The 25,772-nt window shown below is 51.6% G+C and overlaps 1 protein-coding gene across 2 annotated transcripts in view; it reads left to right on the top strand.

The window, feature by feature from the left end:
• The first annotated feature begins 2,886 nt into the window (after positions 1-2,886).
• The window catches only part of HMCN2 (hemicentin 2), a 144,508-nt gene continuing 121,622 nt past the window's right edge, over positions 2,887-25,772 (top strand). The window contains exons 1-4 of one of the 2 annotated variants that reach the window (XM_032308268.1): positions 2,887-3,464; positions 21,453-21,523; positions 22,522-22,680; positions 23,538-23,660. In XM_032308268.1, the coding sequence (XP_032164159.1) occupies positions 3,212-3,464; positions 21,453-21,523; positions 22,522-22,680; positions 23,538-23,660 (606 nt within the window). In that variant the 5' untranslated portion in view covers positions 2,887-3,211. The remainder of the gene's footprint in view (positions 3,465-21,452; positions 21,524-22,521; positions 22,681-23,537; positions 23,661-25,772) is intronic. The other variant, XM_032308266.1, reaches the window with a different exon arrangement.

Here is a 25,772-nt window from a genome sequence, read left to right as displayed (position 1 = left end):
ACAGTGCGCTCTTCCTGCAAGTGGACGGGCCAGGCCCACCGTGCTCTCCACAGCAAACATGTGGTTATGTTAGGAAACAAAAACAGCTCCTCTGAGACCGCTCCTTCTGGAAATAGGGAAAAAATGTGGATTATCTTAAGTTCAAAAATGCGGGCTCCCAGGTGGCCTGGAAGGTCAAGATGGTGGGATGGAAATTGATTGATAAGGCTGGGCTGTTTCCTCTGGGCCTTCAGCGCTCTTGCTGGGACCTGGGGCCTTGCTCACTTGGGGTGACCATAGTTACATTCTTGCTAAGCCCTGAGGACTTGGAGAGGCCCGTGCTTGGGGCAGTAAACCTGGCCACCCTGGACAGAATGACAGGTGCCCCCCCCCCCAGGCTCTCTCCCATGGCAGGTGGGGAGGCTTTGTCTTGATGAGCTCAGACCTTTTCTTGAATCCTTCCTGTGCCTCCAAGCGATTCCTGCAGGTGTGTCTAGAGTGGTGGGCGGCAAGAACCATTGGAGGTCCTCCTGTTAGCGCCCCTCCACCTCAAATAATTTTACAAATGGGGAAACCAAGGGCCAGAGACGGGGAGGGCCTTGGTCAAGTTCACAAGGCTATTTCAGGACTCAAACTCATGACCCCACATGCCTTTGGGGTCAACCCAAGGAGAAGCATCTTGTTTTCTTTGGGGTCAGCTCTGCTCTCACGTCCTTGGGGAGTAGGTTTATAATTTCTTGGTGTCTGCAAGTTCTCTCCTCTGAACTTCTGTGCTGTGACCTTTCTGAAATGCAAATTGGGTCAGGTTTCTTCCCTGCCCCAGTGCCTTTGGAGAAATCCTACGCTCTTCGCAAACCATTCAAGGTCCTTCGGGATCCGGCCTCTGTCCGCTCTTCTGCCATCACCTTCCAGTCACATGGGGCTAGCAGTGGGTGTCTCGTGCCTCCCCGCCCACCTGCCCCCCCCCTGCTTTGCACATGCTGTTCCCACTCCCCTAATGCCCTTCCCTTCTTGTTCTTCAAGCCTTCTCAGGCTCACTCTGTGACCTCCAGTGACCCCTTAGGCTCAGCTCCTCCTTCCTCTGAGCTCCCAAAGCTCTTGGTAATTCCCCTATTAGCACTTATGTCATTGACTTAGAATTATTTGTTTACTTGTCTCTACTCCCCAGGGTAGGAAGCATGTCCTCTGCATCTGCATGTCTCCCCTCCCCCAACAGTGCCTAGCAGAGTGCCTGACACCCAGCTTAGGCTCAGCCAATGTCCCTGGAGTGAATGACTGAAGGAGTTGTTTGTTCCCAAAGTTCCCCACGCTGTGCCTGAAATGTCACCGTCTGTGAGCCTGGCCTGATCCTGGCTCCTGTTCGCCTTTGCTTTTCCACAGCTGGAGCCTCTCTTCTCTCTCCAACAGCTGGCCCAGCCCTGCCCAGGCTCTGGGGCCAATCACGGCCTTAGCCCAGGGAGATTTAAAGAGCCAGTGTTTAGAAGTGCAGGTGACTCGACTTCCGGTGAACATGGCCATGAGTTCTACTTTCCCGTGGCCCCGGGCACCTGGCTCCCACCACACCCCGTGAGCCGGCGAGCTCCGTGAAGATCCTCTCTCCTGGACCCCAGCCCTTCTGACACAGGGGCCTTGCCCGGGTCTAGCAGGGAGTCCCTGAACACACCCAGGGATGCCGCCCCCTTGCTCTCCACCATTGCCAGTGCCCAGCTAGAAGCTGACCTATTCAGGTGACCCATTCAGGTGACCGACCTTCCTCGGGCACCTGGAGTGTGCCAGGCACTGGGTCTCTGCTGCCCCGGGGCTCACAGTTCGTGGTGGAAGGGACAGACCTACAGACGTGACATGACACTGGTGATAGTGTGGTCCATGCTGGGACAAGGGATCAGAGATGGGCCATGAGCTCAGACTGAAGGGAAGGAGGACGTATGGGCTGGGAGGGGGCGACTTCCTCCTGGTTGCGGGGTCTGAAGGGGCAGGGGCTGGAGAAATCCCCCCGCCCCATAACAACAATGAGTTATAGACCCAAAGCCCTTCGCTGTGTCTAGGGGGCTGCTGTCCCTGTCCTGTGAGCATGGTTCTCTCAGGGGAGAGCCTGAGGTGGGGAGCAAGCGGCCCTCTCTCCCATGGCTCTCAGAACCAGGCCGGCTCACTCTCTCTTATCTCTTCAGGCAGCATTTAGTGAGTTTCCTCCCTGTGCCAGGAACTGGGCTAGGAACTGGGAGCTAACTGGGGGAACCAAGACACACCCGTCACACGTGCCCTGTAACCTTCACATGCAGTCACCGGATCTGGTGAGGCAGCTGGGCAGAGGGGCAGCCTCCATCGCCATCGCCCGGAGTCACCAAGTGACTGACTCCTGACAATGTCTTCCAACACTTAGGGGAGCCAGCCAAGCCTAGGAGCTTTGGAATCTCTCTAACTATGGCTTCCAGTCTGGTCTCCGCCACTTGAGAGCTGAGTGGCTTTAGGCAAATGACTTCCCATCAGTTTGTTGCCAAGTGAACCTCAGTTTGTCCATCTGTAAAATGGGCTTAGTGTTAGTGCTTTCCCTCTAGGGTTGCAGCGAGCACGGGAGGAAATAATAACTATGTAAACACGCTTAGCACGTAGTGGGTGCTTAGCTTAGGGTGCTTGGTTATGACCCTAATAATTGCAGTACTTGGGAAGCACAGACCCCCTGTGGAAAGAAAAAGACCTTTTAATGTCTCTCTGGGTGTCGGGGTTGGGGGCAGTTTAGGGGGATGGGTGGAGAGAGCGGCAAAAGTCAAGGCCCGCTGTGGCCAGTCCTCCGGGACAGGGGCCGTCGCGTCGCCCCTCCCTCTTCCACCCCCACAGCGGGGCGCACCCTCGGCGGGAGGCGCAGGTGTCCGCGGCGTCCCGCGCGTCCCCAGCCCTCGCCGCCTTGGCCGCCGCCCCAGCTCCCCGCTGCCGTCCGCCCGGCGTCCTCCGCTAACCTCGGGTCTGGACTGGCGAACCGCGGGGCCGGGAAAATTTGAGTCACGGTGGGGGGAGCGGAGGAGGCGGGCCGTGACCCTGAACGGGGTGGGCTCTAGGACCCGCCCCGGGCTCCCAGCAGGGGGACCCGCCGCGAGCCCGCGTCCCGCAAGAGCGAGCGAGACGCCGCGCTGCCGCTGCGCGCTGGGCGGCCGCTGGGAGTCCGGGACCGTCGCGCTCGCTGCGACCCGCGCACCTTCACCGCTGCGGCCGCCGCCGGTCGCCCCAGCTCAGCACGATGCCCCGGGCGCCGCTCCTGCCGGTGCTGATGGCGGTCTCCGCGGCGGCGGCGGCGGTGGTCGGCGAGCCCAGGCCGGCGCTGCCCCTTCCCACGGGGGACGCCACCCTGGCCATCGTCTTCGATGTCACCGGCTCCATGTGGGACGACCTGATGCAGGTGCTCGACGGCGCCTCACGCATCCTGGAGAGCAGCCTGAGCCGCCGCAGCCAGGCCATCGCCAACTACGCGCTGGTGCCCTTCCACGACCCAGGTAGCGTCCCCACGTCCCCCCTCACCCCGCCACCCCGGGCGCCCTGGCCTGGGGCGCTCACCGGTACCCCGCCGGCGATCGCGCCCGGGGCACACCTGGACGTCGGTACACTGTTCCGCCGGCCGGGGGCGCCTTCTCGACACGTTCGCGCCCGCGGACCCCGCACCTGGGGCAGCCGCCCCTTGCTGGCCCCGGGGACCTCGTTGTCTCTCCCTCTCCCGCGCGTCCGGGGGTAGCGGGACGCGCAGTCGGGCTAGCGACCCAGAGCGGCGGCACCGCGGTCGGATGCTGGGCCGCCACACCTGTGTGACTTAGGCAGGTGACCTCACCTTCCCGAGCCTCACCTGTCCTCCACGCTCGCTGAGACACGTTCGTGCGCAGGGCTTGGCAGTGATGGAGCCGTGCAGCGTTTGCGTTTTTACTTTTTGTGAATTGTTAGAATTTGCTCTCTGCACGGGCTTCAGAGGCCAAAAGAGCCCCCAGAGGCAGGCAGAGACCCGCCCCTGCCTCGATTTACCCCTGAGCTGTTTCCCCTGGGAAAACCGCAGCTCGTCCAGGTGGCCTACACCTCCCCGATTCTCACGGCCTGGTCCCCTCGCAGCCGCTTGAGTTTCGACCCCTGCCCTGAAAGGGTCCCTGGGAGCCCCCCGCCGTGCGGAGGGAGCGTCAGGGAAACAGCTGCCGAGTCCTGCCGGCGATCTCCGACCTTCTGAGGAGCAGGGCGGCTTTTTCGCCAGCAGTTTTGGATGAAAAGATCCTGGGATGAATATTTTACTGTCTGCTTTATCGCCTCTCCATCCAGCCGCCTCTCTATCAAGAATAATAGCGTTACTTTTTACAAAAAGTAAAAAATGTAAAAAGTAAAGCCAGAACATGAAATAAACCCGGCAGATTCCTTGCAAAATGGTACTACAGAGCGCCTCAGGCCGAGAAAACACGCATTGAACCAAGGCTATGTGAGATAGTAAGCCTTTTTAGAAGAAGCTGCCTTTATTAATCACAACAGCATTACAGAGTTTTGCAAAATGGGCAACCGTGGGTGTGATTTAATCTGGTGCAGTCCTCAGGCTGGGTTCGGAGGCCCTTCTGCTTCCAGGAGTTCTGGGTTCTGTAGGGATCTGCGGCTCAAAGCCCAGAGCCTGGGGGGCAGGTCTAGAAAAATATTTTTGGGAACGAAAGGATAGCTTCTACCTCCTGGTTGGGGCAACAAAGCTGGGGGGGGGTTGTGGGGCTTCAGCTCAGACACAGGTCACCCTCCATCCCCCCAATCCTTTCTGGATCATTCTTGGGTTTCCAAAGACACCACACTGAAAGAACTGAGAGACCAGTCCACCCCTTTCTCTTACAGATGGAGAAAGTGAGGCTCAGGACTCAGATGGGGCTTACCCAAAGCCACCTGCCAGGGTGATGTCATTTCTGATTTATAACCCACACTTGTCTCCAAAATGCTTGGCTGCAGTGGCAGGGCAGGAGAGCAGCCTGCTGGAGCCAGATTTAGTGTCCCAGGGCCCAGGCTGGAGCTCCTGAGGGCTGCCCCCCCCCCCCAACGTGTGCCCTCTAACTGTGGGCTTCCTTGAAGCCAGCCTCCCACCCCCAGCGTTTCCTTCCTTCTCCGGATGCCTAGCTGGTGTGCGACCCTCTGACCTTCACCGCATCCTCTAGGAGTCAAAACCGCCAGTCCTCCTGTCCCCCAAACCATCCAGGTCCAAGTGCCGAGGGGCACCTCCGTGTTCAGTGAACGGGTTCTGCGTGCACAGCCTTTGTGAGGCCCCCAGAGTGAAGGGGGGCAGGCTTCCCTGTAAGAGGCAGGCATCCCGCTGGGGACAGGCCAGGTGGCGAGTAGAATGTGTCACATGCTGGCTCCGGTACCAGCTCCTGACTACGGATCAGCAAGGGAGGGCGCTGACCAAAGTTTCTCCGAGAACCAAGCAGTGTTGGGGCAGGGTTCGAACACAGCTTTTGAGTATCTGCCTGGCGGATGCTTGGTGCTGGCAGGGCAGCGGGGTGGTGGGCTCCCTGAGCGCCTGGTGCTTGCTGGGGAGTGGCCGACACGTGCGGACAGGTGCTGGGGGGAGTGTGGGAGGAGGGAATTGGGGAGGTGGGAAAGGCAAGACTGGTCCAGGCTCTGATGTCAGGCCTGGGGGTTTGGAGCACTTAGATTTCCTTCTATGGGCCGTGAGCTGCCACTGTGGGGTTCCGAGCAGGGATTGGACTGTGGCTTAGGTTTGAATCAGCCGATGGAATTCCCTTTCATGGAAGAGGAACTTCAGAAACGGGGGTTTTAGCTGACTGTCGAGGCCCCCAAGGCTGTAGGCAAAGAGGGCTTTCTTAAAGGAAAACCCCATCCTAAACCCCAAGGACCAGTCTTCGTGGGGCACTGTCAGTGGCTCTGGACTGCAAATGTTCGGAGAGAAACCAGGACCTGTGCTTTGGAAATATCCTTAAAGTTTTTAAATGAAAAAAGTGGTATGCTTCCAAACCAGAAAGTGAACATTTTGTCAATGGTTTCATTCTGGCTGAAAACAGCTCATTTTCAGGTTTTCATTGTTAAGATGTTGCAAAAATCACTCTCATGTGTAAATCTTTCTCTCTCTGATTGGTTTTTCTTCAGGGTGAAGCTTCTTGAAGCTTCCTAGGCCATTTTTAACACACTGGGCAACTCTTCAGTTTGTTTTCCAAAATGTTTGAGGAGTTTCAACTTCTATCAGAAACTTCCAAGGGACAGCTTCAGAGCAGCTATCCCCAACACCGGGAATTTAAGATAAAAAACATTTTTTCCCTCCTAATTCAAAAGACGGAAAACATTTAAATTTTTAGGGAAGTTCAGTGCATTTTCTTTCTTCATTTTTTAAAAAAAAAGATTATTTATTTATTTGACAGAGAGAGATACAGTGAGAGAGGGAACACAACCAGGGGGAGAGGGAGAAGCAGGCATCCTGTGGAGTGTGAAGCCCCACATGGGGCTCGAGGCGGGGCTCCATCCCAGGACCCTGGGATCATGACCTGACTCAAAGGCAAACACCCAGCGACTGAGCCACCCAGGCACCCTGGTTTAGTGCGTTTTCAAATGTTCACTAGATTTTTATTTTTGGTGTGAATTTCTTCTTTTGCAAATTGTCAGTGACTTGACTTATTTTCCCGTTAGGATTTTAGTAGTTTTCTTATCAGTCAGTATGAGGACTTTCATATTGATGTTATTAACTGTTTTTTGTTACGTGGTTAGTGTTTTTCTTGATTGTTGCCTTTTAGTATTGTTTGTAATTCCCAGCGGTCTGAAGTTTATTTATTTATTTATTTATTTATTTATTCCTGGTAGTCTGAAATTTTAAATGTTTTTGTAGCAAAATCTATTGACTTTTTTTTCCTTTGTAATTTCCTCACCTACACGCTTAGAAGGACTTTTTCCCCCCATCCCCAAATCAGTTAGGTACATGTTTTAGTTTTTTCTATTGGTTTTCTCCTTATATTTAAATATTTAACCTGAATTTAAAAAAAAAAAAAAATTTGGTGTAAAAAACAATCTAATGTAATTCTTCCAGGATGGGATCATTGTTCAGATACATTTTATCAGACAGTTCTCTTTTTTGTTGTTGTTGTTGTTTTTTCCATTTATTTGGATCCTGCCTTTATCTCAAATTACTTTATCTATTGAGAATTTATCTGGGCTTCCCATTCTGTTTTGTTATATGACAACTCTGTGCCAAGAACATATTATATTCATTATTTAGTTTTATAATATGTATTAATAAGGCAATCTCTTCCTCATATTCTTTTTTCTTTAAAAAATTGTTTCTGCTGACTTAGTCGGTTAAACATCTGACTCTTGATCTCAGCTCAGATCTCGATCTCAGGGTTGTGAGTTCAAGCCCCATGCTGGGCTCCATGAGCTTCCTTTAAATCAATCAATCAACCAATCAATGGGTCTACCTTTTTTTTTTTTTTTTCCTTTTTTAGTTTTCCCCCAGCTTTCCTGAGATGTAATCGACCCAGAACATTGGGTTAGTTTAAGGTGTGGCACAAGTTGCCTTGATACATTTATATATTGCAAGATGATTAGTGAACACCTCTTTGTTACTTAATTACCATTTATTTTTGGGGGTGAGAACATTTAATACCTGCTCTTTGACTCCGTTCAAGTATATGACACAGTATTAGCTGTAATCACCAAGCGGTACACTGGATCTCCAGGATGCATTTACTTTCCAACTGGGAGTCTCTATCCCACATCTCCTGTCCCCCGGTCCCTGGTGACCACCACTCTACTCTCTGTATCTGAGTTTGGCTTTTTTAGATCCCAGATGTGAGTGAGATGACACAGTATTTGTCTTTCTCTGTCTGGCTCATTTCACATAGTGCAATGCCCTCAGGGTCCGTCCGTGCTATTGCAAATGGCAGGATTTCCTTTCTATGGATTTCCTTTCTATGGCTGGATAATATTCCAGTGTTCCATAATATTCCATCCCATATGTACATGTACCACATATTTATCCATTCATCAGTTCATGGTCAAAAAATTTTTTAGGGCCGCCTGTCTGGCCCCAGTTGGTGGGGTATGTGACTCTTGATCTCAGGGTTGGGAGTTTGAGCCCCACGTTGGGTATAGAGATGACTTTAAAAAAATTTTAAAAATCTTAAAAAATTATTTAAATAAACTTTTAATTGTAGCACAGTTCTATTTTAGATTTACTGTGAAGATTGTACAGAAGTTCCCATATGCCCAACACCTAGTTTTCCTTTACTAATGTCTTAAATTACTGTAGTACATTTATCACAATCAACCAACCAATATTGATGTGTTATTATTAGCTACTGTTCATTCTTTATTCAGATTTCCTCAGTTTTCCTTTCTTGTCCATTTCTTGAGCCCATCCAGGATCCTATGTTACATTTAGTTGCCGTGTCCCCTTGTCATCCCCTTGGGCTCCTTTGGTTGTGACCATTTCTCAGACTTTGCTCTTGATGACAAGGACAGTTTTGATGAGAATTGCTCAGATGTTTTTGTCCCTCTGTCATAATTTGTCCGGTGTTTTTCTCCAGTTAGACTGGGTGATGGGCGAGGAAGACTACAGAGGAGCAATGCCATTCTCATTACGTTCTGTCAAGGGTACATACTCTCCGTATGACCGTCATGGTTGATGTTGACCTTGATCCCATGGCTGAGGTTGACAGTTGTCTCCACTCTGAAGTTCCTCTTCTCTTTCTCCATTTCTAAACTGTCCTCTTTGTGCTTTTTTTTTTTTTTTTTAAGATTTTATTTATTTATTTGGGAGAGACAGAGAGAGGATGAGCAGGGAGAAGGGCAGAGAGGGAGGGAGAGAAGCAGACTCCCCGCTGATTAGGGAACGTGACTTGATCCCAGGCTGGATCCCAGGAGCTGGAGATCATGACCTGAGCTGAAGGCAGATGTTTAACCAACTGAGCCACCCAGGCATCCCTATACTGTCCTCTTTGGAAGAGTCACTATGTACGGCCCACATTTAAGAAGTGGACATTGTGCTCCACCTTGCTGAGGGTAGAGAATTGGCGTAAATCGTTTGGAATTTTTCATCAGAGAGTTTTCTCTTCCTCTCCATCTATTCTGTTATTTCTGTGTCTCAGTATAGACTCGTGGATACTTATTTTGTTCTCTGGGTTATGACCCAATACTACTAGCCAATCTACTTTATTTTGTTCCTCAGTTTTTTGGTCATTGGCAGCTCTTTCTGTTGGCTTCTGCAAGACTTTGACATACTCCCATTGTATGTGTGTGTGTGTGTGTGTGTGTGTGTGTGTGTGTGTATTTTAAAGCACTGTCTTATTTTCCGGCACTACAAGATGTCCAAGACTCATCTTGTATATTTCCTGCCCTAATCCTAGATCTAGAAATTTATCCAAGAACCCCTGGCTCCTTTTATGCAAAAATGGGACTAGGAAGTAGGATCTGAGTGCTGGATATACTGGGGTGTCACTGCTTTTAAGACCTTTAGCTGGCAGAGTGAGGAAGGGATGCTGTAGAGGTAACCTGGGTATCTGATTGCATCTAGAAGTATTTCTGTATGTTGCTGTCTGTGTCTGTATTAAGCTGGACGTTCCTACTGATGTCTCCAACTCTGGTTTTATTGTCCTGGAGATCATTCAGCCTCCTCTTCTTGCTTATCTATGACCTCCCACTCCAGCCGTGACAGACCTGCTCCCACCACCCACCATCAACCATGGGTTTACTTAATGGTCTGGTCCAGTGTGCGGAGAAGTGGTTTTAGCATTGTTAACTCGTTTCCCCACAGGAAACAACTTTACTAATTAGAGTCCCTCCTTTTGCCTCTGGTCTTTCAGATGACTTTATTTGCAGGATGACTTAGGCCAGTCCCTTATATCTTTTGATTCCTCTTCTTTATTTTCAAAATATTCCTAAACGTGTATCCCTTCAGATGACAAACAGAAAAACTTAGTCAACTTCCCCCACAAAATTCCTACTGTGATTTTGCTTGGAACTGTATGAAATCTCAATTTGGGGAGAGCTGTCATTTAAAAAAACTCAGTCGTTTCCATCTAGGACGGATGCCTCTTCCTTTGTCCGCATATTTATTTCCTTTTGTAAAGATTTATAATTTTTTTCCTTATAGGTTCCACCCATTTCTTTTAAAGATCATTTCTAAGTATTTTGGTTTTTTGTTACTATTTTGATTAGGAAATTTTTTCCATTACATTTTTTGCAAATGAGTATTGTTGGTATGTTGGAAAGCAATTCATTTTCATATATTTATTTTGTCCCCAATGTTCTTACTGAAGTTTTGTTTGCCTTTTTTTTCTTTTTTAAGTATTTCTAATTTGGGGGGTAATGGCTTGAGTTTCCTAGGCCGGCAACCATAACCTGTCCAGATAATAATATCATCTCCCCTTTTCCAATCATATATTTCACTTGTTTGAAATGTCTTGTGTTATTTGTCAGCCAGAACTTTCAGAACAGTGACGAAAACACAAGTGACGGCTGTGATCACTCTTGCCTTGCTTCTTATCGGGCGCTGCTGTGTGATGTTGGCTCTCGGTTTGAGGTTTTCTTCAACAAGGAAATGAAGATGGGCGTTCATTCCTAGTTTACTAAGGGTAGAAACAAAACAAAGCAAAACAAAAAAAAAAACCCCAAAACCAAAAAACCAAACACCACCCCAGAACAAAATAAAAAATAATCCCGAACAGGGAGTGGTGCTGAATTTTAGCCAGTAGCTTTCTGGCTTTGTTGAAATATTTGTAAGCTCTTTCTCCTGCTGACCTATTGATGGGATTCCTTCATTTTTAACGACTTCCACATTCCCTGTATAAGCCCCGCTCGGTCACGGATGATTCTTTCATATCCAGCTGGATCCCGTTGGCCAGTGTTTTGTTTGGGGAATGTTGCATTTTGTTTGAGCGTGTCAGATCAGTAGGGGACATTCTCTCTGTGTGCCCTTTGTCAAGTGTTGGCATCGGGGCTGAGTTAGCTCCTTCGGTTAACAGCTTAAATTCTTAAGTTTTCTCCCCAAATTGCAGACTTTTTTGTTTGTTTGTTTGTTTTAAGTTTATTGATTTACTTTTTTAGTAATCTTTGCCACCCAACGTGGGGCTCGAACGCATGACCCTGAGATCAAGAGCTACAAGCTCCAACTGGCTGAGCCAGCCCGGCCCCAAATTATAAAATTGATATACACTTGTAAAATATTCTAATAGTATGACTCTCAAGGGATACAAATGCTTTTAATATTTTGTATCCTTCCAGATCGTGTCTGTGTGTGTGTGTGTAATTTTCATATATATATATATATATATATATATATATATATATACACACTTAATTTTTTATTACATAAAAAATGGAATTATTCAACACATACTGTTTTGCAACTTGCTTTCCTTCCCTACATGATACACCAGATAACTTTCCATATTAGGAAATAGTAATGCATCACATAAGATGTGACAGAAGGGGTCTTCATTTATCTTAATCCTATCTTGATTTATCTAGCCATTCCCATATTGTGGAAAATAGATTGCTTTTGGTTTCTTTCTTACTTTTTTTAAAAAAATTAATTAATTAATTAATTTGACACAGAGAGAGAGAGAGAGAGCAGGAGTAGGGGCAGAGGCAGAGGGAGAAGCGGACTCCCTGCTGAACAGGGAGCCCAATGCAGGGCTTGATCTCAGGACTTAACCAGAGGCTTAACCGATGGAGCCACCCAGGCACCCTGCTTTCAGTTTCTTGACAACAAAACACATACACATTTGCCAACATATCTGTATGATAGATTTCCAGAAATGCAGTTGCTTTGTCAAAGCACATGAGCATTTTAAATTTTGATAGCGATTACTAAACTGTCCTCCAGAGAAGCGGTACCATCCTGCCGTCCGACCAGCAGAAGACAAGACTGCGTTTTTCCCCCATATCACGCCTCGCTGGCATCCGGGCACATCATTCTTCCCTTTTTTTGCTAATTTGCTAGGTGTGAAATGGTGTCCCATTTTAATTTGCCTGTGACTGATGGTTAGTGAGTTTGAGCATCCTCTCTGGGCGGCCAGGGGCACCGTCGGCTTGGCTCGGGGAAGAGGAGGGTTAGGCGGTCAGGGGCAAGGATGGAGGCAGGCCATTGTCCAGCTCACAGCGTGGCCTGTGAGCTGGGGCGGCTCGGCTTCTGGCTGCAGATGTGTGTGTGTGTTTGGGGTTGCTGTGTGTGTGTATGGTCACCCCCGAGCGACATTGCTGTTAACTAGCCTCTCATCGTGAAATAGATCAGATTAGTTTTTGCTCCGAGCGGAGAGTCCCGCCCTGCGGCGTGGCCCCTGTGCTTCTCTCTGTGGAGGTTGGGGGTTCTGAGCTGCCTGTGAGCTATCAGCTGGATTAGGTGCCTCCCTGTCATTGATGGCACCTGCTCCAAGGGCAGTGTCCCTGCCTGGGCTTTCCAGGCATGAGTCTGTGCAGGACAGGGGTGCAAAGAGCAAGACAGGTTGGGGATGCCCTTGGGAGGAGGAGTGGCAAGGTAAGGACGTCAGGGGTCTGCCTGAAGGGGCTGGGGTGGCCTGGGGGCATTAGTCTGGTCCCCAGGGACCCCTGACCGACCCCCATCATTTATTTGCTCGATAGGCGGTTCTTGAAGGATCACCACGGGCCAGGCAAGAGCCAGCTTGCCCTGCTGCCTTCCATCCAGCCTGGCCCACAGCAAAGAGCCAAGTTCATTAGCCACAGTGTGGTCCTTGGTACAAAGGGGCCCTGGGGATAGAGGTGTGATGTTCGAGCTGAGGTGGAGAGGAGCTGGGGTAGGAGGGGGTAGGGGAGAGGCTGGACAGCTTGGGGAAGAGCACTCCAGGCAGTTGGAACAGTGGAGACAATGGCTCAGAGGCTGCCAGGAGTGTGGATATGAAGTTCTCCCTGAAGACAGCAGAGACTGGCTGAGGTGACACTCAGGGCTGGGTGTGGTTCCGTTGGGTGTTCAGGGGAAGGGGCCCTCCTGAGACGGCTTTCAGGAGCGTTGGGTTCTGGACTCCTGGACATGAAGGAGGAGGTGGAAGAAGGTTCTGGCATCATTTTCGTTCTTTGGACAGAGCCACTTGCCCGGTGGCTTCCTTCCCCACCCTGTCCGTCCTTTGTGGGTGTTTTCAAGGGACTCGCATTCGCCCAGCCCCCGGCTCAGGAACTGTTGGAATTCTAGCGGCTGGCCTTCATTTTCTCCAGTCCCTGCCTTAGAAATGGGAAGACTGTGTCCCAGAGAGGGGACGCCATTTGCCCACAATGGTGGCAGACTGTGGGGCCCTGCCCGGGGGCCCTGTGGCTGGAGGAGGGGGGCAGGTGCGTATCCAGAAATGGTCTCGGATTCAAGCCCTGCTTTCCAGGAGGAGGCGGAAAGGGCAGACCCCGGGAAGGGTCCATGATTTGAAGTCTTTCTAAGGCTGGACCTCTGGTGCCTGGCTGTGGCTTTGACCGACTCCACTGGGGCACAGGATTCTGGGGAAGGGACTGGGACATCACCTGGGTGCGGAGCTGGGTGTGAGCCTGTGCGTGAGCCTCCCCCGTCCCCGAGGCTCCCCGCCCTCCTTGGGTGGAGCGGAAAAATCTGCCGGAGGAGAGATGGTTCCGGGCCAGGCTTCTGGGGCTCAGATGCTCAAGGGCGGCACGAGTGGAGCCAAGGTCATGGATTTAATGATTTTTGCAGCCTGCCGGCGGGCCCTGCTCAGAGGAACCGCACGCCACGTCTGCCCAGCTGTTTGGCAAGTGCCCACCTTCGGTCACGAGCCTCTCTCCAACCCCCTCCCCCCCCCCAGAAACAAGAACAAGGGACTAGGAAACAAGGGGACGATTTCTGAGTATCTGCAGCTTGACAGCGGCTGAGTTCTTGAACGTGGGGTGAGACAGACCAGCTTTGAATCCCACCTCCACAGCTTCGTGTTGTAAGACCTGGAGCAGGTCAGATCACCTCCCTGGGCCTCAAATTCTCATCTGTGAAATAGGGATAACAAACAGTCCACTTCTTTGGTTGCTGGTTTTTTGTTTTTTTTTCCCCTAAGTGAATGTATGCCAAGTGCATAGTGTTCTATGCACCTGATGCCTACTTAGTATTAAAACAGTTAATCCTATTAAAATACCATCTCCATCCCCACTGTGGTTTTCGGAGGTAGCATAGCTGGTGGCAAAGTGTCCAGGCTTTGGAGCCAAGCAAGTGGACTTGACATTGTTCTAAGTTGAGTAGTGTCCTCATGAAATTCTTGCCCTAAGCTCAGAGTATGACCTTATTTGGAAATAGGATCACTGAGGATGTAATTAGTTAGGATAAGTTCATACTGGAGTAGAGTGGACCCTTCATCCTATATGGCTGGTGCCCTGGTAAGAAGGGGGGACACAGAGCCTGCACAGGGAGAAGGCCCCGTGATAATGGCACAGAACTGGAGTGTTTATGTGTTTACAAGTCAAGGAACACCAAGGGTTGCTGGTATTTGCCTTCAGAGAGAGCACAGCTCTGCCAGTACTCTGACTGTGGGCTGCTAGTCTCAAGAACTGTTGGGGGGTGCCTGGGTGGCTCACTTGTTAACCATCTGCCTTTGGCTCAGGTCATGACCCCGGGGTCCTGGGATCCAGCCCTGCATCGGGCTCCCTCCTTGGCAGGAAGCCTGCTTCTCCCTCTCCCATTCCCCCTGCTTGTGCTCTCTCTCTCACTGGGTCACTCTCTGTCAAATAAATAAAATACTAAAAAAAAAAAAAAAAGAACTGCAAGAAGGGAACTTTCTATTGTATAAAGCCACCAAGTTCATAGTATTTTATTATGGTGTCCCCAGGAAACCAGGGCAGACATTAAGTATACTTAATAGCTGTTTGACCTTTACTAAGGGCATTATCTCCTCTCTAAGCCTTGGTATCCTCAGCTTTAACAGGGAAAAATTAATGGAAGTGAGCTCAAGACTATAAAATAAGAAGTGTTCAAGGCATAGAAACTGCTGTGACCATCACCACCATCACAATCATCATCAGTGTCAACATCACCACCATCAACATCAATGTCAATATCACCACCACCCCCATCACCATCACCTCCATCATCAACATCAATGTCAACATCACTACCATCACCACCACCATCAACATCACCACCACCACCATCATCAACGTCAATGTCAATATCACCCCCACCCCCACCAACATCATCATCACCACCATCATCAACATCAATGTCAACATCACCACCACCACCCCCACCATCAACATCACCACCACCACCATCATCAACATCAGTGTCAACATCACCGCCTTCACCACCATCAAACTCACTGCTACCACCATCATCAGCATCAATGTCAGCATCAGACACCATCATCACTACCATCAACATCACCACTACCACCATCATCAACATCAATGTCAATATCACAACCATCACTACCACCATCAACATCATCACCACCACCGCTATCAACATCAATGTCAACATCACCACCACCACCATCATTATCAACATCAGTGACAACATCACCACCACCATCATCACCATCAATATCATGCCTGAAGGGCAGCATGCTAAGATGTAAGGTGACCAGAGCTTTTTGTGCAGAGCCAGCCCTGCCTGGACTGGGTGAAAGAAGGAGATCAGGAGGGTCTCAGGTGACCCCTTTCAGTGGGTAAACTCTCATGGGGATATGTCAGGTGTCCTTCCCTCTCCTACCCTGACCTATCACCTCACTCTGTCCCGCTGGAAGGTGGGTCTTGAGATGGTCATCCTGCTGAAAGCGATCTGTCCTGGTGGGGTTTCAGGATGGTCAGTGATGATGTGCGGTGGGTCCTGGGAATGATAGAGGAAGCCATGCAGCAGTATTGAGTCATTACAAGAAGGCATCCATCTCTGGCTTGCTGTCTCTAGCTGTGGATGGGCAGGTGGCTGGGAGAAGGGGTGGCAAGGAGACCTCCATATACATCCCCAACCCTTTGCATCTTGGAAGCCAGTCCTGCGCCAGGGTGATGGGGCCCTGTGTCATCAGTAACACCCTGTGCCTGGAACTGGCTTGGGGATGATTTATTCAGCAAAAGGAAGTAATATCAGATGTGTGTGTGTGTGTGTGTGTGTATAAGTGTGTACTCTCAGAAGTCGAGGTGGGCATTTAAAAAAACCCTTGCCTTCAGTCTTTACTGGGGCTTTGCCCTTTGTCTTTAAAGCAATCATGGACACTCTTGTCCATCTGGCCAGCCCTTCCTCCATATGGCCAGCTCCTCTGCATGTCCCAAACAACCACATCAGTTCCTTGCTTCGCTTCATATCTGTTTCTCTGGGAGATGGGCAGTGGCGTGTTATAGTGAGAGGGACTGGGGCCTGGGTGGGCTTGACATTCAGCACGAGCTTGCTGAGTGTCCTACGCCTGGCATTGTTCTGGGACAGGTTATAAAGATAAATGAAGCTTTGTCCTGACCTGGGGCTGCTCAGACAATACGGAGTTCAAATCCATTTATTCAGCTACTCGTTGGAACCGGATTCACTGAATGTTTACCATGTGCCCAGCACTGAAATTGGCCCAAGACCTACAATGGTGAACAAGAGAAGGGGTCCCTGTCTGTATGATATATCCAGGTAGCTCTTGCACCAGATCTTCCCCGCAGACCTTGAAGGACTCCCTTCTCTTCTCTTTGGGCTTCCAGGTTCTGTCACTTTAAAAGGGTGGGGTCTTTGGATCTCTCTCTCTCTCTCTCTCTTTTTAAGATTTTATTTATTTATTTGACACAGAGAGAGAGAGATCACAAGTAGGCAGAGATGCAGGCAGAGAGAGAGGGGGAAGCAGGCTCCCTGCTGAGCAGAGAGCCCGACTAGGGGCTCAATCCCAGGACCCTGAGATCATGACCTGAGCCGTAGGGCAGAGGCTTTAACCCACTGAGCCACCCAGGCGCCCTCTTTGGATCTCTTTATCTTGAACTTTGTTATGTTTGGCACATGGGTTTGTAGTTCGAATTGGTTTTTCCCAAGTCCATTCTTGCCAGAGACAGGATGATGGCGTCTGAGGGAGGCAGAATAAATGACCCCCCAAAGATGTGCGTGTCCTGATCCATGGAACCCGTAAATCTGTTACTTGACACAGCAGAAGGGGCTCCGCATGTGCGGTTAAGTTAGGAATCTGGAGATGGAGAGACTTTCGTGGCTTACCCAGATGGGCTCGTCGGAATCGCAAGCCACCTCGTAAGAGGGAGCAGGGGAGCTGGAGTCCGAGGAGTTGCGGCAGAGCAGCAGAGGGTAGCGAGAGAGATACTGGAAGATTCTCTGCTGGAGACTTTCTAGATGCACGACGGCCACGATCCAAGGAGTATGGGCGGCCTCTCAAAGCTGGAAAAATCAAGGAAGCAAAGTTTCCCGGAGAGTCTCCGAAAGGGATGCAGCCGTGCGGCTAATACCTTGATTTGAGGGCTTCTGACCTCCAGAAATGGTGTGTGTTGTTTTAAGATGCTGAGTTTGTAGTAATGGATGAAAGCAGCAACAGGAAACGAATACAAAGGCCAACCTTACAATCCTTTCCAGGGCTTTCCAGCTCAGAGGACCCTCCCTGGCTCCTGAAATGGTCCAAGTCTGTGTGTTAGCCATACAGTCCCTGGCCTTCAGCATGAGCTGGCCAAGTGTTTGGGACATAAGGAGGCTGGACGAGGATGTCACTGAGCGTCGCTGAGGGGTGTGAGGGAATCAGGGTGGGTGACTTCCCAGGAGAATCTTCCTCTCTCAGAGTGAGGACCCTTCTAGAACAGCCTTGGCGGTAGAAAGCTAGACCCTAGATGCTGGGTCTGGCACCTTTCCTGACCTCTACCACCGGGCCGCCCACTTTGGGTTTCTCAATCCAATAAAATTGTTAAAAGAAAAAAAAAAACTAAAAGGAAACAAAAACAGAAGGAATTGACATAGGTGACCCCCACATTTTATCCTACCAGGTAGAAACATGAACAGAATCCACTCTCCTGAACAATTACTGTCCCTTCACGAAACAGAGCAGTCCTCAGCTCCCCAGGGAGGAAGAGCAGAGATTGGAAAATAAAGGGCCGCCTCTCCAACCGCCGCTTGATTTGTGATAACTGACGTCACCGACTTTATTGTTCTCCTGTTGCTGCAAATGGGAGAGAACGTGGTTGCTGGGGCCCTGGTCCAGCGTTGGGAACTGAGGGGAGCTGAGGTCACTAGACCATGATGGGGGAGGGCAGGGCCAGCCAGAGTCAGAGCTGGGCTCCCGGCGGGCTGCCCTGGGTTACAGACAATGAGCCGTCGGTGTCCATTCTCCTTGTGAGCAAAACTGGGTGCAGGCCATCTTCCCTAGCATTGGCAGATGGACGGATGAGTGGCTGGCTCGTCTGGAGAAGGGGAGGACAGTTATGAGGTTACTGGACTTGCTTCCAGAGTCTTTTCAAACGTCCTCGCCTGTGACCCAGTAATTGTGCTCATGGGAGTATGTGCCAAGGCCTCAGCTGTGCTGGTGTGTAAATGTTCTGGATCTAGAGGTGTTCTTGGTATCATTGCTTCTTATAAAACCTGGAAACAAGCAACGTGAGACGGAGCACGGCCACTCTTAGTCATTCCTACAAAGGAAATACTTTGTAGCCATTAAAAATGATCTTGAACTTGAGCATTTGGTCTCTTGGAAAGTTGCTCAACATATGTTGTTCTGTGAAAAGAATCAGGTGAAAAATAGTATGTTATTGATACTTCCGTAGAAATTCTTCTTTTTTTTTTTTTAAGATTTTATTTATTTTTTTGACAGAGAGAGATCACCAGTAGGCAGAAAGGCAGGCAGAGAGAGAGAGAGAGAATCAGGCTCCTCGCTAAGCAAAGAGCCCAACACGGGGCTCGATCCCAGAACCAAGACCATGACCCGAGCTGAAGGCAGTGGCTTTAACCCATTGAGCCACCCAGGTGCCCCTTCAGTAGAAATTCTACATAAAATGGTATGCATATGTGTAAGAGACAGGCTTACAAATATGCACGAAAGTGTTGAAGGTTATGTGTAAAAATCGGAATGACTGTCTCTGGTTGGTAGAATTCCCTTCTCTTTCTGTGTGTCAGGAATTTCTATGTATGGTTCATAGGGAGTGGTTCTCAAGAGCTCGGTTTCTGGAGTTGTACAGACCTAGGCTCATCCCAGCCCTGCCACTTACTGGCTGTGTGTCTTTGGGGAGGTACTCGGCCTCTCTAGGCTTCCATGTTCTCTGTAAAATGTGGGTGATGCTGACTGGACGCCAGCAAGAACTCAGCAAGCAAGTGCTCGGGAGCAAGCTAGTGCTGGGGAAGCATCTTGGCACAGGGACTTAGTAAGTGCTTAGTAAATGTCAGTATCATCTTAGTAAATGTCAGTATCATTAGTGTCCTTTTTTTTTTTTTTTTTTTTTTACATTGAACATGTATTATCGTGTAGTCAAGAAAGAACCAATGTTGAATAAAATTTTTGCTTTTCTCCATCTAATTGGAGTTTGAGGACCTCACACTGGGACACAGGCAGCCATGTGGCTGTGTTTGCAGAGACTTCACTGTGTACATGGGATGCATGCGGGGTCTGTGTCTCCCTGACCCCACTCTGTTCTCATAGCTGCTTCCTCAGCTAGGAGAGATGGTGTTGTTCTATGCCTCGTTTTCAGATGGGGAAACTGAGCCTGGGGACGGTGAAGTAAGGTCTGAGATGCCTCGTGGCTAAAGGATGGAGTCAGGATTCCAATCAGATCTGTCAGCAAAGGCTGAGGGTTTGGCTGCATCCGTGGCTGCAGAGTTCAGAGAGTGGGAGGCCATGGGGGGAAGGGAAGGCTTGGTAAACGCCGGAGCAGCTGAGGGAGGGGTGTTGGGCACGATGAACGATAAATTCAGAACGCAGAATCAAGGGCTCCCATGGGACTATTGGTTCCTAAAGTGCTGGACAGAAGAGCTGGTGTCCACACTGTCCTTGAGAATTGTGGATGAATGCCGGGTAATTTCATGGGAGTCCTTCCCTAAGAAGGACCAAGGTCAAGTTGACGAGTCGATGAGGATGGGAACTGTTTTAGGGTAACTAGAATTTAGAATTCTTGAACTAAAAGCAGTCCATTGCTAGAGTTCATCAAGGACGCAGATGAACTATTTTCCTAGGAAATTTGACGTCCATAAAACTTGTAAAACCCCCTTCGTGCACACATCCTCAAGGGGAGTTGGGATCCTTGCCCCTGTTTTCAGTGCCTTGGAAGCCTTGTCTTATGCTGGCTGTGGCTCTCAGTTACAGCTATTAAAACAAAAAATCTTTTTCTCAGGGAACATTTCAAATATATACAAAGTCTGCAGAGGAGTGTAGTGAATCCGCACATCCCCATCACCAAACATCAAACCTGTTCTGCTGTTCTTGTTCGTCTATACCCTCCTCCCGTCTCCACCCCCGCTCAACATGAGTGTTCTCTGTTGGGCTGGCTTTAGGGATTGAAATTTACATACATTGAAATGCACAAATCTTTGCTTTGTGCTTTGGGGGAACCCATAGGCCTGTGGAACCCACACTCCTATCACACTATAGAACATTTCTGACTCCCCTGACAGTCGCTTTGTAGCTCCCCAGCCTCCAGACAACCTCTGTTCTGATTCTTTTTACCTTAGATTAATCCTGCCTGTTCCAGAGCTTCTATAAATGGAACCATATAAACGTGCACTCTTCTGCGTCTGGCTTCTTTCGTGCGACGGGATGTCTGTGAGATGCATCTGTGTGGCTGCCTGCATTGGTAGCTCTTCTGCTTTCTTTTCGAGCAGAATTTGATTACACGAAGAAACCACGGTTTGTTTATCTTTCCTTGGTTGAGGGACATTTGGCTGGTGTCCCGTTCTGGGCTGTTATGAACGCAGCCGCTCTGAACGTTTGAGTTCAAGTCTTGGTGTGGACAGATGTTTTCATTTCTCTTGGGTAAATACCTAGGAGTGAAATGACTGAGTCTCATGGTATGCATATGCTTAGGGTTTTAGAAAGTCCTGTGTGTCTTCCAAAGTGGTCGAACCATTTTACATTCCCACGAGCAGCGGTCGGAAGTTCCTGTTGCCGCCCATCGTCGCCTACATTGGGTGTAGTCAACCTTCGCAATTTAGCTCTGCTCTTTTTAAATGAGCTAATACGCGGATGGAGTTTCTAGAAGATTTCCTCTCATTGATCAGTCTGGTGTTGGACAGTTCTCTCTTTGTCTTTCCAGAATTCCTTTCCCACGGATGGTGGGTTGGGTAGGGTGGTAGAGGGGAGGTTCCTAGGGCAGCCATGTTCAGGAAAGACTGAGAGCTGTGGTTTCGAGGAGGAACTGGGTGTTTGCTCTCTGTCTCATCTCTGTGCTCTGGAGCTCTGGGCCTGACTTGGGGCAGGGCAGGCGGCTGAGCGTCCTGGAAGACCTGGAAACTGTCCCCTTACTGCTCCCCCTTTGGTTGGGAGGGGTGTCTCTGGGGCCCAAGGTTTCACCTTCTTTTCCATCTTGTGACTGCTTCCCCATCCCATGGAGGTGGTGCGTCTGGGAATACAAGCCAGCCTGGGCCTCTCTCTCTTTTCCCGCAGATATTGGCCCAGTGACCCTCACGGCCGACCCAGAGGTGTTTCAGAGAGAGCTGAGAGAACTCTACGTGCAGGTGGGCCGCCCCGCCCCGCCGCTTGCTGCCTGCTCCTTTCCAGTCCCAGCCTGAGGCCAAGGTCTTTGCCCCACCCAGGGCCCAAGATGGTGGCTTCCCGCCACGGTCATGCCTGCCTCCTAACACTGCCTCTGGCCTGCACCCCAGTTTGGGGATGCTGGAGATCCTGTACTTCTTGGGGTTCCTTCCTTTATTCAGTGACCCAAGGCCCTCTGGGAGTCCCTGGGCCCTGCCCATAGTAGGTGCTTATTATTTAGTGACTGGACAAAGCAGCAGAAGGAGGAGGTATGAGGTGAGTGAGAGGTCTCACTCCATCCCCTCAAACCACCTGGGCTTCTTTGCCACCTTGAACACCTTTGCCCGGCGAGGGCAGCACCTTCCTGAAGGCTGGCTAACCCACCGCCAGGTCCTGTGGGGCCCAGAACAGGGCCTGGCACATAGGGGACAGGAAGTGCTGATGGGCTGGAGGGCTGAAGCCAGGAGGGAGCATTACTGAAAAGTGCCCACATGCCAACGGTGTTGCTGGCACTGGCTGGGCAAAGCCCGTGAGGCAGGGCACACTCCCTTCCTGCAGAGCAGAGCTCCTGTCCGTGGTCGGGGAGCGGGGAAGCATGTGCTGGTTTGGGACTGATTCCAGGGCCGGCTACAAAGAGGATTTGGGGAGGCGGTTTTGAATGCTTTGCTCTGCCCCATGCCCACCGCTCCTTCTCCTGGCTGCCCCCGCACCCCCAGCACCTTGTTCTCCCATCCTTGGCTAACACGTGGCTGTTTGGGGGCACCTGTCAGATGTCCTGGGGCTCCCAGCCCCCCTCCCCAGCTCGTATCACTCCTCACGGTGATAATTAAATAATCATGTGCTGACCCCACGGGAGGGACCGTGCCTCTCTTGCATGGGTGGGTAAGGGGAAGGTGCTACTTGTCTAAACACCCCTCGCCCACCCGTCGGTGTCAGAGACGTCCGTGGGTGGGCCAGCCCCTGACATACCCCTGCCCTGCAGGGGGGCGGTGACTGCCCCGAGATGAGTGTGGGGGCCATCAAGGCGGCCGTGGAGGTGGCCAACCCCGGCTCCTTCATCTACGTCTTCTCGGATGCCCGTGCCAAGGACTACCACAAGAAGGAGGAGCTCCTGCGGCTCTTACAGCTTAAACAGTCACAGGTGAGTAGGCTGACCTTGGGGGCGCACGCGTGGGGACCCTCAGGAGTGCTGAAGAAGCCGGGGTCCCCGGTGCAGGCAGCCCAAGCCCCCACCGGCCAGGTGGAGGGCGGCTGCTTCCCCTCCAGGGTCCCCACCAGTGCAGCCGCGGGCCCTCAAGTCCGAGCTGGTCTGGTGAAGTCCAAGTGTGTTCTCATGCTCTGGGCCCCCGGCCGGCCGGAGCTCCTGCCGCCTGGCGAGGCTCATTCTTGATAAAGACCACGCCGCTCGCTCCGTCAGAGCCTGTGCAATCCATCTTCCTCCTGGCGTCGACTCCGCTCCTGTCTTTGGGGTGTGCGGCGCCCTTCTGCCTGCTGCCTCGGGGCCTGACGGCCTGCTGGGGCTTTGCTTCTGGCTTACACAGCCAGGGCTGGGGGAGGGACGTGCGTGGGGACAGGGGAAGGGCCACCCAACCGTGAGACCTCCTTGGGTGAAGGTCTCAAGAGACGGGACAGCTTCTCTGGTCTCTGGTCTCCCATCAGGAGCAAACTGCGTTCTCCAAGGTTCTTCTAACATCGTGGCCCCCAGGGGCTGCGCGGAGCAGCCGATTTCCATTTCCTGCCTTGTTGGAGATTTCCTAACGGCTCCCGGTTATGGGACACCTGAAGTGGTCCTGGTCCCGTGCTACGCCCTTGACCTGCCTTAGCCCTGGTCCCCATGGGGCGGATACTCCCATCATTCCCATTCTACAGATGCATCACCCGAGCCCAGAGAGAGGCAAGGGCTCCCCCGGGTCCCCCTCCCTCGTCCCGGCCTTGCCACACGCGCCCGAAGCAGGTGGCCAGGGGAGCCCGGAGCCAGGCTTCTCGTCTGTCTTCCAGGTGGTCTTTGTGCTGACGGGGGACTGCGGCGACCGCACTCATCCCGGCTATCTGGCTTACGAAGAGATCGCTGCCACCAGCTCCGGGCAGGTGTTCCACCTGGACAAGCAGCAGGTGACCGAGGTGAGCCTGCCCTGGCCCTCCTGCGTCTCTGGGCACCTGTGCCTGGTGGTTGGGTCGCTGCCATTGATGGGCAGCGCTGTGTCTCACCCTGTGGCCAGCGCAGCGAGCGCTGTACTCAGGGCTGTACGACGTCGTCTCTCCAGACCCTTCTACCTGCTGCCCACCCCAAAGGCGGGTGCCACAGACTTACCAGTTTTGCAGGTAAAGAGCCTGGAGCTTGAGGAAGCACGCTGGGTCCCCTGGATGGTGCAGCCTGGGGATGGACCTAGCAAAGTTTGCCAGAGGGTGGGTAGGGGGGTGAGCTTCTCCCTGGAGTCAGGGAACCCAGGGGTGGATAGAGGAATGGGTGGGGCGCAGGGGCTGTCTGAGTCAGGCTCTGTTGCTGGGCCAGGAGATCCTGCTGCGGGACCTAGCTGTCAGGGGCTTGCTTGGCCCTGTGTCCTGAGGCAGACGTCAGTGATCTGGAATCATTCAGCTCGGTGCTGATCAGGTGTCTGCATCTTTGTCCTGTTCTAAGACCAGGTGCCTGGCCTTACCCCACTCCAGGCCCCACTGGCCACTCAGCGCTCACTCTGCTTTCCCTCTCCCGGCACGTCCGTTCCCTCCCAGGAGCTGGAGGGATCCTTCCAGGGACACGCTGGTGAATGTCCACAACCACCTCCCTGAATAGAACAAGAATGCCCATTTCCGTGGTATAAGTCCTCCTACTCTGACTGATTTCAAGCTGCCATCCTGAAGTCACTGAGCAGAGTTGGGAAGTGATGCTCTCAGTGGACTTCTCTGAGCCTCTACGAGCCGTCTCTTGTACACTGGATCTTTCTAAAGCAGATCTGACCAAAGGGTCTCTCCCGGCTGTCCGCTGGAGAAGGTCCAGAGCCTTCTCTGACCCCATGGCCTGTGTTCTCCCCCTTGCTCACAGCTGCTACCCCACTGGCCTCCGCTCGCTCTTCAGTGTCCCATGTCTTTCTACCCCAGGGCCTTTGCTCATGCCACTTGTTTTTCCTACACCATCATGGGCTCCTCATTTCCCCATTCTTAGCTGAAATGCTTTCTCCCTGGCAGAACTTTCTTGATTTCCCATCAAAATGAAGTCTTCTTCCATACCCTCTCCCAGCTCCCAGTACTGCTTCACATAACTGGTTTTCTAAGCCTGGCATCACTGAATGCCGTTAGGCTGTGAGCTCCCTGAGAGCCAGGCACCTATTACAGGTTCTCTTTGCTGCTGTATCCCCAGGACCTCCTGTGGCCTCCGGCACAGTGCAGGCGCTCAGTAATAGCGGGTAAATGGACAGATATGGGGTCCCTTGTGCCTGAGGCCCTGGGAAAAGGAAAGCAAGAGAGGCCGTGTCCGGGAGGCGGGCCCCGGCCCCAGCCAGCCCTGCCGCAGCCTCCAGGGGAGGGTTTTTCTGTGTTATATATTTATGGCCTGAAGAGAACGGTCTCCAGGGCCGTGTTTAGATTAGCGCGCCGTAACTCCCCGTTGACAGATGGCGTTTATGGTTCTCTGCGACACATGAGACTTTGGTTTTTGGCACGTCAGCCTACTCTGGCCCTGAGCCGCCCGAGCCAGGGTGGGAGGCCTTTCAGAGTGGATGGATGGCTCAGTCCTTGTTGCTGGGGGAGACCTATTTGGGCGGGAGCTGGGTTCTAAACATCAGGGGCAATTCAGACAGCAGGGCAGCTGGGCAGGTCAGAGGGAGACAGCTAGCCCAGGTGTGGGGCTGGGCTCCCCTGTCCTCTCTCTTGAGGGAGGGAAAGTGGGGGCGAGTCCACTGGCTCCTGGCCACGGTGTCCAGCCTTCTGCTTGTGGGAGCCTGACTTGGCAGTGTGTGTCTCACTTGATGAGACCTCCAGTGGCCAGGATTGGCTGCCGCTGGGTAGGGGCCTGGATCCTTCCCCTTCCTGGACACAGAGCTGTGTCACTCCAGATGTTCCCAGACATTCAGAAAGCCTGAGAAATTGGCCGCAGCAGCCAGGGCTGTGGTCGTCCCCCCCTGAGACCTCCCCAAGGAGAGGGAACAGTGCCTTTGCCCACGCCGGGGGCTCCAGCTGAGAGAATGACTCCTCAGAACAGAAGCTGCGGAAGTTTCCAAACTGTGCGTGTGTAGTTAG

This window comes from Mustela erminea, chromosome 12, assembly GCF_009829155.1.
Source record: "Mustela erminea isolate mMusErm1 chromosome 12, mMusErm1.Pri, whole genome shotgun sequence".
Classification (NCBI taxonomy): domain Eukaryota; kingdom Metazoa; phylum Chordata; class Mammalia; order Carnivora; family Mustelidae; genus Mustela; species Mustela erminea.
The sequence above is the reverse complement of the archived record's forward strand: the minus strand, read 5'-3'. Positions and strand labels throughout refer to the sequence as shown.